This window comes from Mercenaria mercenaria, chromosome 15 (assembly GCF_021730395.1).
Source record: "Mercenaria mercenaria strain notata chromosome 15, MADL_Memer_1, whole genome shotgun sequence".
Lineage (NCBI taxonomy): Eukaryota > Metazoa > Mollusca > Bivalvia > Venerida > Veneridae > Mercenaria > Mercenaria mercenaria.
This window is the reverse complement of record NC_069375.1, coordinates 44788072-44805561: the sequence shown is the minus strand read 5'-3', so window position 1 is coordinate 44805561 and position 17490 is coordinate 44788072. Positions and strand designations below refer to the sequence as shown.

At 34.6% G+C, this 17490-nt stretch overlaps 1 protein-coding gene across 6 annotated transcripts in view; it reads left to right on the top strand.

Annotated features, from left to right (window-relative positions):
• The window catches only part of LOC123553411 (prostaglandin G/H synthase 2-like), a 68198-nt gene that overhangs the window by 34978 nt on the left and 15730 nt on the right, over positions 1-17490 (top strand). For 4 of the 6 annotated variants that reach the window (XM_053525150.1, XM_053525146.1, XM_053525149.1 and 1 more), the window contains exons 2-4: positions 5830-5906; positions 9438-9515; positions 15355-15471. In XM_053525150.1, the coding sequence (XP_053381125.1) occupies positions 5840-5906; positions 9438-9515; positions 15355-15471 (262 nt within the window). In that variant the 5' untranslated portion in view covers positions 5830-5839. Of the gene's footprint in view, positions 1-2842; positions 3190-5829; positions 5907-5968; positions 5991-9437; positions 9516-15354; positions 15472-17490 lie in introns of those variants that run through there. The other 2 variants (XM_053525145.1, XM_053525151.1) reach the window with 2 other exon arrangements.

Sequence of the window (17490 nt, the reverse complement as noted above, 5' to 3'; positions counted from 1 at the left end):
GCCAAGAATAGAACTTGTCTACTTTGAAACTAAATTATGATGGCGTGATTTCTGTACTGTTTAATCAACATGGAAATCTGAACAGATTTCACAAAAGTACCCTCCTACTCAGAATATCAATCCTTGCTGTACTTATTTTCGAAAGAAAAGTTAAATTGTAACCTCACCTTCTGATCTGTCATTTTGTACTTTATGATCCGTGTGATACAGATCAGGTAGACCCCTGTATCAGTTTTAAAATGATTTGCGATGGGCTATAGACGTAATTGCAGCTTGCCTTCCAGGACAGAAGGTGCGTTTATATAAAATAATTAACAGCGTCATATAATAAAAATTGTAGGGACTTTGTACTAAAAGTAAAGTGCTCACAATTAAGACGGAACATGACAGAAATGAGATAAATATATTTATCAGTTTGATGTCGCAGGAGTGAAATAAAGCCATAACATACAATTGATAATACACTAGTGTAATAAAGCTTTGACTTCGATGTCGTTTTAAGTATAGGAGACAGTAGTCAAATTGATTTGTTTATAATAGTTAAAGAAAGTAGAATATTTGATGTTTCGGCAGGAAAAGCTAACATGTGATAAAAAGAATATTACATTTTGTGACTTTCCACATTGAATTTATTACTCTCGTTGAATAAAATTGATAAATTGCTTGGAAGAGCCTCACATTATATTATTTTATTTAACTCATTTAATAAATTCAATATGAAAAGACACTCGTGTAATAATCCTCTATTTATTATGTACCTGTAAATATTTCATAATTTAAAGTATGGCTTGTATGAACTTGGATACTGGACCACCAACCCAGTATTCCAGTATCTGCTGAGGGTTGATTGCTGTGCTGGGGTACACTGCCTAGTGAATTCCCTAATCCAAAGAACAAACTACATGAATTACTGCCCTGACGGCGACCCCCAGTCATTATATATTTCACAAATAAAAACTGACAGAAGTCAAAGTCCATATTGTACCGGGCAAAAATTCAGTGCTGTATCATACCGGTGTGAAGACGAACTTTCAGTCTTATTGTTGACCAGTTGAATGAATAGAGTCATTACAAGTTTGGATAGAAATAAGATGGTGTAACAAAAAAACACATATACTGTAACAGGTTCATCGTAGCGTGATCTGGAATGTACTTGGCTGAAACTGTAGACCTGGGCCCAGTTGTTTGAAACTTTATCAGGCCATTAAGCTAATGGGTGATTAACTTTTTGGGTTATATTTCAACATTTTATAAGACTTAGAAAAACAGTTATAAGTTAAGAATTACGAACACTGAAAGGTCTTTACAGTAAATTTTCATCATGATAGTATTACTTGTGTTTCCCACAGAGACTAAATATTGGATCAAAATTTAACTGGCGGTTAGTTTAACAGCCGGTTAAAGGCCCTGGATTGGGTTTAACCAGGCAAGATCTAATGGAGTGTGCAATAGTGTGATCTGGCCCTGATCAAGGCAGAATCCACTCAAGCCATTTCAACATCCAATATAAAGCTACTGTTGTTATTGGGAGACAATCAAAATCCCCTTGATCAAAATCCCCTTCACTAAAAAATGACAGGGTGTTACAAAATCCCCTTCAATAATTTGCAGGTATCATAATCCCTCTAACATTTTTACTTATTCATGCAAGTTCAAATACAACTAAACACCATTTTAAACGTCTACTGCATAAAGCACGTAAATACAATGCCTTTACCAAACATAATATAATTTAGAGCACTGATATCTATATATCTATAATGAAAATCACAGAGGGGATAATGATACCCCCTGCAAAAGTATGAAGGGGATTTTGTAACACCCAGTCATTTTTCCATGGAGGGGATTTTGATCAAGGGGATTTTGATATACACTCGTTGTTATTACCCTATCTTATTAGTGAATCCAAAATTGATCTAAAAAGATCACGTTTTGGAATTATGACAATTTTCACATGAAATAACTGCAATATTACACTGACTTTGGAACATATTGTCCATGCAGGCAAGCATAATATCAAATAAAAGCCATTTTATATAGAAATATTTTATAAATATAAATTTTTGTCTGGCAGTTGGTAGTTACAAATATTGCTTAGCGTATCGTTCAAGTATAATTTGGATTTCAAATTTTTATAAAAGATTCTAATTTTGTCAACCAGCACTGTCTTTAAGAATTTATTCATGATTTGTCAAAGTTTGATTAATAAACATGGTGACTCAATTGAAGGACATTAATTTTGGTTAGGTTGTTTAACAATATTTTCACTTAGAACCATGTTTCATTAATAGCTTTCTATATACCATTGAATAAATGAGCCGTGCCATGAGAAAACCAACATACTGGCTTTGCGACCAGCATGGATCCAGACCAGCCTGCGCATCCGCGCAGTCTGGTCAGGATCCATGCTATTCGCTTTCAAAGCCTATTGCAATCAGAGAAACTGTTAGCGAACAGAATGGATCCTGACCAGACTGCGCGGATGCGCAGGCTGGTCTGGATCCATGCTGGTCGCAAAGCCACTATGTTGGTTTTCCCATGGCACGGCTCAAATGCTCCTTGAGGTGTTGCATTTGGCAAAACGGTATGTAGGTGGGGGATGGGGTGTGTTTTTATTTATGGACCCAGTTCCCCTCCCCTACCCCACTACACACACACTCCTTCAATAAAATAAAATTTAAGGGAGCAGGATTCAAGTTGTCCTCATATCAAAAGTTAAGATCAAGTATCCTATACCAAGTTACTTTTCTTGAGCAGTATACTATGGATTGTCAGATCCGGCTAGCAAAAAACAATTTACCTAGTCTCGATTCACTTTAATAACACACCTGAATAGATACAGGATAAATGTAGTTACATACGACTTCTACTATTTCATTATTTTTTTTGTCAGATACAAAACATGTAGTATGTCTACTACATATAGATTTTTGCTTATTCATTTTCGCGATAAAAAAAAACGTATCAGCAAAAAAAAAAATGATATTATATAAACTTAAATTTGGATGATATTCATTACATTAGATATTGCTGTCGAGCATCTGACGACATAACATTTTGATTAGACTAAAATGAAAATATGTTAATGCAGTTATATTAGTTGCTAGAAATATGTGAAAACGGGTTTATTTCAGTTGGAATATTTTTAATCTTGATGTATCCGTACTAATGATACTATCATAAAAGAAGGTATGATAAATAATTTTACCTTTCCATAATGACAAGCCTAATCATTTATATACATGTTAAGATGTGTAAGAATTAATTGTTATACTTTTGTGTTGAAATAAGTTGTTAGACTTTTTGTTTCCCAGAATTTAATGTCAATTTTATTGCAAAAACAGTTTTATTTTGACAGAATGATATAACAATAATAATAATAATAGTAACTTTATTTATAGAGGAAGGCTCAGCTGAGGCCTGCGGTCCTCTTTTAAACATAATTATAATGTTTATATCTTTTAAGTAGTTAAATAAATATTTCACCACATGTTAATTATATTTTGTTTGTTTTGGGTTAAACACAATTTTTAAACAGTATTTAAGTTATGTAACAGCGGGCAGTTTAACCTAACCTCAGTTGCCCTAATACTAATACTGTAAAGTCATTTAATTTCGTGGGCATGAAATTTCGTGGTTTTGGTCAAAACGGCAATTTTCTTGGGGTTATGAATTCGTGAATTTCAACTTTTGAACATAAAATGAATGGGAATTTTACTTGTTTGTTGGGATTAAATTTCGTAGATTGACTCAACCATGAAATCCACGAAAATTAGTCCCCCATGAATATTAAGGATTTTACAGTGTTCCATTTTGGCTGAATTACAAGAGGTCTTTAAACAAACACTTAGTTCTTTGATTAAGTAACAAGTATTGATGACAGTTACCTGAAAAAATTGCATACTGTGAAATTATTTAATTTCCTTGGCATGAAATATTGTGGTTTTCGTGGTTTTTGGCCATAATTTAAAAAGAAATATCTTGGAATATTCTTTGTTGACATTTGACACAAACATGAAGTCCATGAAAAAAATTAGTCTCCCATGAACATAAGTGATTTCTCAGTAGTATTTTGTAATTGGTTTGGTTTTATTAAGTTACAATTAAGTTTTTTACAAAAACAGTTATTCATTTAAAGATGATTGATGCAAGAAATTGTGACCACAGTTTGAAGGTAAATGTGCCTTATTTGATTTAGGTCATTGTGTTCTGTCAAATTAAGGGTATGGGGAGGAATAGGTTTTGAATATGTTGTCAGAATATCAAACTACTGACATTCATTATTTGTTGATTTGATGTAGATTTGTCATCGGTCATTGTATTAATTTGCTGACATTTTTAGCTCATCTGATTTTTTGAAAAAAAATGATGAGTTATTGTCATCACTTGAGCGGTTGTCGGCGTCGGCGTCGGCGTCTGCGTCGGCGTTGCCTGGTTAAGTTTTATGTTTAGGTCAGCTTTTCTCCTAAACTATCAAAGCTATTGCTTTGAAACTTGGAATACTTGTTCACCATCATAAGCTGACCCTGTATAGCAAGAAACATAACTCCATCTTGCTTTTTGCAAGATTCATGGCCCCTTTTGTACTTAGAAAATATCAGATTTCTTGGTTAAGTTTTATGTTTAGGTCAACTTTTCTCCCAAACTGTCAAAGCTATTGCTTTGAAACTTGGAATACTTGTTCACCATCATAAGCTGACCCTGTACAGCAAGAAACATAACTCCATCTTGCTTTTTGCAAGATTTATTGCCCCTTTTGGACTTAGAAAATCAGTTTTCTTGGTTAAGTTTTATGTTTAGGTCAGCTTTTATCCTAAACTATCAAAGCTATTGCTTTAAAACTTGCAACACTTGTTCACCATCATAAGTTGACCCTGTACAGCAAGAAACATAACTCCATCCTGCTTTTTGCAAGATTTATGGCCCCTTTTGGACTTAGAAAATATCAGATTTCTTGGTTAAGTTTTATGTTTAGGTCAACTTTTCTCTTAAACTATCAAAGCTATTGCTTTGAAACTTGCAACACTTGTTCACCATCATAAGCTGACCCTGTACAGCAAGCAGCGTAACTCCATCCTGATTTTTGCAATAATTATTGCCCCTTTTGGACTTAGAAAATCATTTTCTTGGTTGAGTATTATGTTTAAGTCAACTTTTCTCATAAACTATCAAAGCTATTGCTTTAAAACTTGCAACAGTTTTTCACCATCATAAGTGGACACTGTACATCAAGAAACATAACTCTATCCTGCTTTTTGCAAGAATGATGGCCCTTTTTAGACTTAGAAAATCATGGGTAGGACAATATTTCTATTACACAAAAAAAATCAGATGAGCGTCAGCACCCGCAAGGCGGTGCTCTTGTTTAAAGTAATATCGACCAAATATATCCCTTTTCACATCCGTCTTGAGTGTAGCGAAAATCTGTCGTAACTTGTGCATTAAATTCAGTGAGTTATAACAGTTTTCTGTTCAGCCCTCGGTCTTTATATTCATTTTCAAATTTTATTGGATGAAAATTACAGTCGTTATCATACATGTAGTTTGCGGACCCACGTTATGCACTCAGTGTTTTCAAATTAGTCATGCAGGGTAATATTACATTATTGTATATCATTATATTTTTGTTTCGTGGACTTTTGGACTAATGATATACATTTGGAGAAAGGAATTTTTCAAGGGTCACAACTCCTGATATCATTTTCAGTAAATACCAAATAAAGAGATATTTTGCCGGGGGACCTTTTTGTTAGATTTAATTTCTAGAGCTGACAAGATTTTGGTTAAATTAATATTTGGTGTACCTATTTTTCTCATTTTTAATTTCAGCTGCTGAGTGATGAAAATTCCCTGTTCTGTGATTGTACTGTTGATTGTACTACAGTATGCCACACTGTCTGATGGAGGTAAGTTTTCTCTGCTTCAGTATTCTACACTGTCTGACGGAAGTAAGTTTTCTTTGCTTCAGTATGCCACACTGTCTGATGGAGGTATAAGTTTTCTTTGCTTCAGTATGCCACACTGTTTGACAGAGGTAAGTTTTCTTTGCTTCAGTATGCCACACTGTCTGACAGAGGTAAGTTTTCTTTGCTTCAGTATGCCACACTGTCTGACGGAGGTAAGTTTTCTTTGCTTCTGTATGCCACACTGTCTGACAGAGGTAAGTTTTCTTTGCTTCAGTATGCCACACTGTCTGACGGAGGTAAGTCCTTTGCTTCAGTATTCTATACTATCTTACAGAGGTAAGTTAACTTTGCTACAGTATCCTATATAGTATACCGCTGATGGAGGAAAGTTTTATTTGCTTCAGTGTGCCACACTGTGTGATGGAGGTAAGTTTCCTTTGCTTCAGTATTCTATACTGTCTGACGGAGGTAAGTCCTTTGCTTCAGTATTCTGTACTATCTTACAGAGGTAAGTTAACTTTGCTACAGTATTCTATACTGTCTGATGTTCCCATAGTATATCTCTCATGGAGGAAAGTTTTATTTGCTTCAGTATGCCACTGTGTGATGGAGGTAAGTTTTATTTGCTTCAGTATGCCACACTGTGTGATGGAGGTAAGTTTTATTTGCTTCAGCATGTCACACTGTGTGATGGAGATAAGTTTTATTTGCTTCAGCATGTCACACTTTGTGATGGAGGTAAGTTTTATTTGCTTCAGCATGTCACACTGTGTGATGAAGATAAGTTAAATGTAACTTTCCCATATCATGCAACAATGTCTGATAGTGGAAAGTTGTCTTTGTTTCAGTATGCCACACTGACAGAAATAAGTTTAACAGTTTGGTATACTTTGCATAGGTAAGTTAACCTTGCTACAGTATGCCACACTGTCTGCAGAAGGTAAGGTTTGTGAGTGAGACAAGTAAAACACTTCTACCACATTTGATGGAAGTGAGTAACTTTGCAACAGTATGCCACATTTTCTAACGGAGGTATGTTAATTTTGCTACAGTGTGCCTCACTGTCTCATGGAGGTAAGTTAACTTTGCTAAAGTATGCCACGTTTTGTGATTGAGGTAAATTAACTTTGCTACAGTATGCCACACAATCTGATGGAGGTAAGCAAAATTGAGCCACAGTATGCTGCACCGGTGGTAAGTTGAACTGTACTAGTCACACTGTTGGATGGAGGTAAGTTAAAGTTTGCTTCATTCTATCATACTGTGACTGTCTGCTGGATTTAAGGAACTCTGCTGCAATGGGCCACACTGTCTAAAATAAGTTAAGCAAAAGTATTTTGTAAGTTGACACTGCCTTATGACCACATTTTACAAGAAGAAGCCTGTCAGATATGCTGATTAAAATTTTAAATGTTATTAATGCAGTTATTAAAATTTTATTACTTCATTCCCTCTTGAATTTTGTTTAAATAAAATTGAAAGGTAAATAAAGTGAAATGAGATTTTAAAATAAGTTCATGAATTTTGAGTATCTGCTACTGAAATTAAGATATTGGATAACCAGTATAGAGATAACGTTTCTTTGTACCTCAGTTAATAGTCATTACTTTTCAAGATGTCATTAAAGACCATTTAAAAAAACCTGTCACAAAGTAAATGTTAGTTTTTCATTAAAAAGATGTTGGCAAGTTTATTCCTGATTTTGTTGATTATTTCCCATACTGGTCTTTAATCTGAAAGTGGAAAAATAACTGGAAAAGATGATGAGGATATTAATTCAGTGGAGGTAGACTTACCATATGCATATTAAACTTTTAAAGTACTGTAAAAGTACATGAGCCACGCCATGAGAAAACCAACATCCGTGCAGTCTAGTCAGGATCCATGCTGTTCGCTTTCAAAGCCTATTGGAATTAGAGAAACCGCTAGCAAACAGCATGGATCCTGACCAGACTGCGTGGATGCGCAGGCTGGTCTGGATCCATGCTGGTCGCAAAGCCGCTATGTTTGTTTTCTCATGGTGTGGCTCATGTTTTGATATCTAAAAGAGACTTATGTGTGACTACATTATGATAATTTTAAAATCAGACTTATCACTGAGTATAATTATAATCATGAGTTTTAAAAAAGAGACTTATGCCTGAGAATATATGATAATTTTTAAAAGAGATCAATGTCTGAGGTGATATCAAAAAGTATTTCACCGTATATAATGAAATTAATAAAACATCAATTTTCTGATATTTGCTTAGTGACATTACAAGTGGCCTTTTATGTTGGGGTAAACATATTATTTAAATAAGAAAGTGACACATACTGGTAAAAATCTCATTGATACAGAAATAATATTGATATGACAGAAAGATGAAAGTTAAAATGATCAGCCTGACCTTATTCAGTTTTTGTTGGATTTGACAAAGTTCCAAAAGATAATGAAAACATAGATTTGTCCTTAACTGTACTTAAAATACTGGCTGTTTTAATAGAAAATTTTGTGTTATTATTGTACAATTTTGTAGTACATTTATTTTGATGCAAAAGTATATTTCTGTCCAAAAATGACCGAAGAATTCAAACCATTTAACCTTATTCAGTTTTTGTTGAATATGACAGTTCCAAAAGACAATAAAAAACATAGATTTGCGCTTTAACTGTACTTTAAATACTAGCTGCTTTTAATAATAGAAAACTTTCATTTATTGTTGTACAATTTTTTAAATATTTTATATTATGATGCTTTTCCATGAACAAAAGTTATTATATTGCAGTCTTCAAATGTGTCATAAAATTACATTTTTATACAAAAGAAAATTTTTTTTTTAGAAATTCATGTTGATATCAAGTTTCAGCTGTACGTATTATCCACTAGTAAAATCAGCCACGCCATGAGAAAACCAATATACAAATGTAGTGCGTTTGCAACCAGCATGGATCAAGATGCGCAGTCTGGTCAGGATTTGTGCTGTTTGCTTTCAAAGCCTATGAGGACCATTAGCTTGTTACTTCCCTTGAAAAGTTTTATGGTAAAGCACAAGGATAACCAAATATTACATTGGTCCCTGTCAGTTGGATTCCTCTGACTTTTTCGTTATAACCTTTATCCAAGATGTTGCGGTTGGTCAAAATAAATATGCTTTTTATGTGTAGTTTTCTAAATAAAAATGATTAATCAAACCTAAATTTAGCAGAGGGCCACTAAAAGAAAACCTGTCCTTGATTATTTTCCAATCCAATGAAATTTAGTATAGATATTGCTTTTGAAAATTACAAAGAAGTCAACGATAAAAACAGAGGAAGGACCAATCTACTTCTTGGACATTATCAGGGGAAGTAACTGACTGATGTTCCCCATTGCAATTAGAGAAACTGTTAGCAAACAGCATGGTTTCTGACCAGACTGCACGAATGCGCAGGCTGGTCTGGATCCATGCTGGTTGCAAAGCCTCTATGTTGGTTTTCACATGGCGCGGCTCATATGTATTTGAATTTAAGTAAATGTCCATATAATTATGGTATACATTGTATTTACAGGTTTGAGTTTTCTACAAACACTGTTAGAGAGTGCTTGGACATCCTCGGACCCACTTGATGACAACACCGAACAGATTGGTAAGTGTTTGCCACGTCTGCAGCACGTCTGCAAAATGTCTGAACCAAATAATGCAGTAGTGCAGGGCATGTAAAATTTCTGTATGTGTTCCCATTAGGATGGTCTACAGTTTTGTACTGACTAGTTCAGTATACTTTGAAATTAGTAATGTTTATGGGGGACTAATTTTTTTGGTGATGGAACTCAGGGTTATGTCAGTGACGCAATAAACCACTAAACTTGCCAAGCCAACAGAATTGATAACAATGTTTAGCTCACCTGAGCCAAAGGCTCAAGGCAAGCTTTTGTGACCGCTCTATGTCCGTCTTACGTCGTGTGTCGTGTGTCAGTCATTTCTAAAAAAATCTTCTTCTTCAAAACCACTGGGCAGATTTACACCAAACTTCTCAGAAATGATCCTTGGGTGGTCCCCTTTCAAAACTGCCCAAAGAATTGAAATCCATAAAGAACTTTTGTCGCCATGGCAACTGAAATGAAAGATTAAAAAAACCTTCTTGTCCAAAACCGCAAGGTGCGGAGCCTTGATATTTGGCGTGTGACATCATCTTATGGTCCTCTATGAAAATTATTCAAATTATGCCCTTGGGGTGAAAAGAGACCCCGCCCTAGGGGGTCCCAAGTTTTACTTAGACTTATATAGGAAAAACCTTTAAAATCTTCTTGTCTGAAACCACAAGATCTAGGCCTTTGATATTTGGTATATAGCATTGCCTTATGGTCTTCTACCAAGAATGTTCAAATTATCACCCTGAGGTGAAAATAGGCCTTGCCCCGAGAATTCCAAGTTTTATTTAGACTTATATAGGAAAAAACTTTAAAAATCTTCTTGTCTGAAACTGCAAGGCTTAGGCTTTTGATATTTGGTATGTTGCATTGAATAGTAGTCCTCTACCAAGATTATTCAAAATATGACCCTGAGTTGAAAAGAGGCCCCACCCAGGGGGTCCCAAGTTTTACATAGACTTATAACATCACAATGTTCCATTATGTTTCGAGTTTGTATCATAATCTGTAGCATACTACTATTGTAGTTTCCTTAAAATAATTTTTCTGAATCGAGTAACAAAGATGCTTGATTTTTGTTTGCTTTTAAATGAGAAAAAATAAAAAGATAATGCACAATTTCTGAAAATTAAATGTAGTCTGATAGCTGTTAGCATTCCAGCACTGATGACAACACAAGTAACCCCTTTCCATTATGCAAGAAGTCCTAAGATGTCATATTTGTAACCACATACAACTGATGTTGTAGCAACATTTTCTTCGTCTGTAGCAACCTTTTCTCCATTTTTAATCCCCCGCCACGAGTGATGCGGGGTTATAAGAATGGTCTCCGTCCATCCGTCTGTAACATTTCGTGTCTGCTTTGTATCCCCTAAACCCCTTAAAGGATTTTCATGAAACTTGGGTCAAATAATCACCTCATCAAGATGATACACAGAACCTATGAGTCAGCCATGTCAGATCAAGGCAAATGTCACAACTCCAGGTCAAACGTTTGAGCCTTCTCTTTCGTGTCTGTCCTGTATCTCCTAAACCCTTTGAAGGATAATCATGAAACTTGGGTCAAATGATCACCTCATCAAGACGATGTGCAGAACCCATGAGTCAGCCATGTTGGCCCAAGGTCAAGGTCACAACTGGAGGTCAAAGTTTGAGCTTTCAGTTTTGTTTCCGCTCTATATCTTCTAAACCTCTTGAAGGATAATTAAGAAACTTGGGTCAGAAGATGACCTCATCAAGACGATGTGCAGAACTCATGAGTCAGCCATGTTGGCTCAAGGTCAAGGCCACAAATCAGGGTCAAAGGTTTTAGCTTTCCATTTTATGTCTGCTCTGTATCTCCTAAACCCCTTGAAGGATTTTAATATGACTTGTCTGTAATGTTCCCCTTATCAAGACAATGTGAAGAATTCAAAATTCACCCTTGCCAGCTTAAGGTCAAGGTCACAACTCGAATGTTTAATGGTTCTACACAATACCATCAACCCTTTCACTATCCATAACAGTGGTGGGGGACATAGCTGTCTTTCTGACTGCCTTGTTAGATTTTATTTCTAGTTTTGTTCAGCAGTTGCACTGAAATGTACTAATAAGCACCTCCTGTTGTTTTCATTCAGAAAAAAGTTCTGCTGTGTAGATACAAATCATGCTTTGCAAGGGTTTGTACTGGTTCTTGATACAAGTCAAATGTCTTAATGTAGGTTCGATTTGTACATCATTATAGTAAACATTGTCATATCGGTGAAATATCAAATAATTTGAGTAATCACTGCCAAAGATTTTATATGGACAAACATTGTTCTGTTTTATTTTTACAACACCTGCTAGACATACTATTATCTTGGTTTTCACTTGAGTGAAAATACTTAAAATGATAGTATTTTCTTTAAAAGGTGCTTTTTTTGCTCATCTGCATTACTTTTATATATGATTACATCTTGATGAAATTTCAAGAAAATAGTTTTTTATAAAACACGTTTTTGAACATTTAAATGCAAGGCAGTAACAAGTTAAATATTCATTCATAAAACCAAATCTTGCTTAAAATATTAAATTAATGCACAATAATATTACATGATTCAAAAACAAATTTAAAATGATGTAAAATAGATTTTGCAATAATACGTTGAAGAGTATGCATTTTTTTTTCGGCAGACCATAAAAGTAATAAAATTCAAAAGATACCCGAGTTGTCGTAAACTGGTTGATAACCCATGTCTATGTTATTATAAGATTTCTGCAAACACTGTATCAATATATCTTTAACATGCACGTAAGCCCTCGTAAATTTTCGGTATTTATGTTTGATATTCACATTTGACAGTTTATATCTTCATGATTTAATGTCCGTTTTAAGTGTTGAGATATTCTAAATATTTCAGAAGTTTATATATTACCTTTAGCAATAATGATTTGATACAGATGAAAAAAAATGAACAGTACACTACTTAATATTTTCTTGTGTACTTTTTAAAAGTTTTTACTCTTATTGTTGATCCAAAAAGCCTGAAAGCTATTTTATCTGTACATTGAGATGCAAATGAAATGTTATTTAGGGTAACCTTCTTAAATGGCTTTCCAGTCAGAGGTCAAAACTACTGCTTATTGTCTAAGGTCCAAAAGATCAAGGGCCAATGTTTTGACTATTTGCATGCATTAGCCATTCAATAAGTGTTTTGTAACGGAACAACAGAAATTAATTTTCAGTTTTTTCTGCAAATTTTTGATTACCAGTCCAGTTATCATGTGTTGAAAAACCTGTAACAAGCTATGGACCTTGGTTTATATAAGGAATCACATAATAATTATGTCGAGACATTGTTTTTGCCCTGTCCGTCCGTCCATCGTCCATCACACTTCATTTCCGAACAATAACTGGAGAACCATTTGCCTAGAATCTTCAATCTTAATAGGATGGCAGGGCTTATGGAGTAGACGACCCCTATCGTTTTTGGGGTCACTCCATCAAAGGTCAAGGTCACAGGGACCTGAACATGGAAAACAGTTTCCGATCAGTAACTTAAGAACCACTTGACCCAGAATGTTGAAACTTGATAGGATGAATGGTTATGTAGATTAGATAACCCCTATTGATTTTGGGGTCACTCTGTTAAAGGTCAAGGTCACAGGGGCTTGAACATGGAAAACCATTTCTGATCAATACCTTGAGAACCACGTAACCCAGAATGCTGAAACTTCATAGGATGATTGGACTTACAGAGTAGAGGACCCCTATTGATTTTGGGGTCACTCTAGTAAAGGTCAATGTCACAGGGACTTGAACATGAAAAACCATCTCTGGTCAGTTACTTGAGAACCACTTGATCCAGAACATTGAAACTTCATAGGATGATTTTACATGCAGAGTAGATGACCCCTATTGATTTTGGGGTCACTCTATTAAAGGTCAAGGTTGCAGTGGACAGAACATGGAAATTCATTTCTGGTCAATAACTTGAGAACCATATGACCTAGAACCTTCAAACTTCATAGGATGATAGGACTTACAGAGTAGATGACCCGTTTTGTTTTGGGGGTCACTCTATCAAAGGTCAAGGTCACAGGGGGCTGAACATAGAAACCTCTTTCCAATCAATAACTTGAGAACCACTTGACCCAGAATGTTGAAACTTAATGGGATGATTGGACATGCGGAGTAGATGACCCCTACAGATTTTGGGGTCACTCGATCAAAGGTCAAGGTCACAGAGGTCTGATCATGGAAAACAGTTTCCAGTTCATAATTTGAGAACCACTAGGCCCAGAGTGTTGAAACTTAGAGGGATGATTGGACATGCCAAGTAGATGATCACTATTGCAGCCAACCATCAGTGTCTCTTTGACTTCCACTCCAGTCCCTTATTGACTTCTTGCCTTTACCACTATGCATTGGGGGAGACATGCGCTTTTCTACAAAAGCATCTTCTAGTTTGCATTGTGTTTGAATAGCACATTTATTAAGAAGATATTTTCTTAACCTTAATGGTGCATTAAACACATTCTGCATTAAATATTCCTATCACAAGACGTCATTTTTTATGGGTACTTAAATTATAGTAAAAGCTTTAAATTTACACCCCCTCCCCCACAAACCTTTTTTTGGAAACTGTTCAAATTGTATTAATAATTTACACACACCTATAAAATCAAAAGCCATTTCAGACATTCAGTTGCAATGTTGATTCCCACAAAAAATTTTTTTAAAAAAATTTCAGGGATTTGGCTTGTATGCCAACATCTTAAAAGTTACTGAACGTACTTTTATGAAATTATGCACACAATTAGCCCAACATGTTTTAAAGAGCACCTCAAAATTTCAAAAATATCAAAATCACACGAACATGTTATTTTATTTATTTTACTACCACACCCCATTTTTGAAAAGTCACAAAAATACACATAAAGTTGTGTTTTACAAAGATGAGTGAATTCTATTTATAAGACTACGGAGGTGTAGATTTTGATTTTATCCTAGAAAATCATTATGTATCATCAGATATTAAATGCTTTTCTCAATAGGGTATGACAAGGACATTTTTATACCCCCCAAAACAAAGTTTGAAAGGGTATACAGGAGTTAGCTTGTCGGTCGGTCTGTTGGTTTTCATATTTCCAGACAATAACTCATGAAAGGCTTGATAGATTTAAATAATTTTGGTACATAGGTGTAACATCATAAGATACAGGTCAAGTTTGACTTTGACATTAGAAGGTCAAGGTCACAATGACCCGTTGAACTGTTTCCAGATGATAACTTGAGAACTCTTGGGCCAAGGATCATAAATTTTGGTACACGGGTGTAACATTATAAAATACAGATCAAGTTCGACTTTGAGGTCAGTAGGTCAAAGGTCAAGGTCACAATGACCCGGAACAGTTAAACGGTTTCCAGATGATAACTTGAGAATGCTTGGGCCTAGGATAATAAATTTTGGTACACAGGTGTAACATCATAAAATACAGGTCAAGTTCTACTTTGAGGTCAGAGGGTCAAAGGTCAAGGTCACAGTTTCCAAGAACATTTAAACCATTTCCGGATGATAACTTGAGAACGCTTGGGCCTAGGGTCATGAAAGTTGATAGGAAGGTTGATCATGACCAGCAGATAACACCTAATGATTTTGAGGTCAGTAGGTCAAAGGTCAAGGTCACATTGACCCGGGACATTTAAACCGTTTACAAATTTCTCTAAGGTTATGCTAAATTTTAAAAAGATACTTTCAGTAGTTTTATAGATATTGACAAAATAACAAATGCAGGGTTAGCTGCTGTGTTTAGTGCGTTATGTTTGAGAGTTAAACAAATGAAAAAATTTTGTTGTTTTTCTTTCTCTAGATAATCCTTGCTGTTCATTTCCATGCGAGAACCGTGGTGTATGTATGACAACTGGTGTTGGTAGATTCGAGTGTGACTGCGAGGGGACTGGCTATTATGGACCAACATGCGAGAAACGTATGTCTTCGTTTTCTTATGAATCTTTACCTAAATTTCTAAAATGGACTGGTCCATCATTCAATTTGGGCAGTACCAATTATTATTTAAAAGGGAGTTCACTGAAAATATACTGACTGAATAGTGGAGAGTGCAGACCATGATCAGCGTGCAAGGATGTGCAGGTTGATCCTGGTCTGCACTGATTGCAAAGGCAGAATTACTTGCTGCCAACAGGCTAAAGGTTAAGTACAAGCCAGCAAATTAAGTACTGTGTACCAGTATAGGATGGCATGGTGTAATAGCCATATTTCATATTTTGTAACTGGATGGTAATATTTAATTGAAATTTAGTCATTTTAAAGAAATGCAAAATTAAAAATGTTTCACCGAGAGATTTTTCAAATTTTATCATTTTGGGAGGAGATAATCGGTATTGAAGTTAACATTGATGCCTATGGGAAAAATATAATTTCTTTGATTAAGAGAATCTGAACTTGAGTTTCGAGAAAATGTTTCGGTAGAAAGCTGCATTATATGATTCTGGTACAAATATCAAAAAGAAATTTAAAATTCTCCATAGGGAAAATGAGAAAATTATTATTTTCTAGTTTTCAGGGGAGTTAACTCATAATAAAGCAAAATTATCAGGGGAGGTAATCTAAAGGAAATTTGTGAGAACTTCTGTCACTATATAACTTGTCAATATGCTCCTTATTTCTATCGTTTGACATTTTCAAAGCTTACATTATCAAGTTGTATGTACGCTTTTGGTGATCAAAATTGAGGCCTATTACGAGTAGTAATCCTTAAGTCTGTCCGATTGGCTAAATATAGGAAAAAGTAATCTACATGGCACCAGATGATGCGAGCATTCTCTGCCATGGTGGTTGGAAGTGGGGTGGGGGGTGGGGGGATAGTGGCCCAGTGGTTATTGTCACAGGCTTCGACCTTATTTAAATGAATGTGTTTTTTGCTGGTGGAATGTATTTTATAAATCAATAAACTTCATTGAACTGTAGTCACTCTGTTAAGTACACTATAAACAAAACTTTAAAATTATCAAAATTACAGGGTAAAAGTATATACATTTAGACTTTTAGTTGTAACAGTTTATCAAATGTTCCTTTAAATATGTGAATAAAAATGTTGTCATATAAAATACTTGCATACCAAATTGTTAAAAGAAATTTTATGTCGGTGCTTTATATTTAAGTTTAGTAAATGTGGCAATTTTCAACCCACACATTATTGACAAAAATTCCTGCTTCCTTTTCACAGAGGACTGGTTGTATCTATTTTTGATAACATAACCATTATATTTGAAATATGATTTTGATAAACACATTTTTGATAAAATTTTATCACCTACAAATTGCTCTAAAATAGGTCGCTACAATTTTAGAATAAATTAACAAAATTAAAATGGGCACCACCATATACTTGTTTAATAATTGAGTGAATGTGTTGTTAAAATTTTATCAAAAAATCATTTAATTTCGTGGACATAAAATTTCATGGTTTTGGGTAAAAATGGCTATTTCATGGCGATATAAATTCATGGATTTCAAATTTTGAAAATAAAAAGAATTGTAATTTTACTTGATAATTTGGATAAAATTTTGTTGATTGTCTCATCCATGAAAATCACAAAAATTATATGTTCCACATAAAAATGTTTCCACAATATGTACTTAGTATGATCTTAGTCAAGTAAATTGCAATGACATGTTAAAACATCTTGGGAGAAATCTATTTATTATTCAATCCTTAAGCAGTTAATATAAAAACTACATTATTATAAGATTTTTATATAGATAGCGTAATGATTGATACTTATTGTAACAGGGGTCGAAATAGAAATTGTATTTTTGGGGGTGCATTACCATTTAAAAAAATGAACATAAGATAACCTTGCTTTAAAAAAGTTGAAATAGAATTGTATTTTGGGGAGTAGACAGCTACATTACCATTTTAAAAAAAATGCCTGGTTATAGCTAGGGGGTAAAATAGAATTGTATTTTAGGGTGTATTACCATT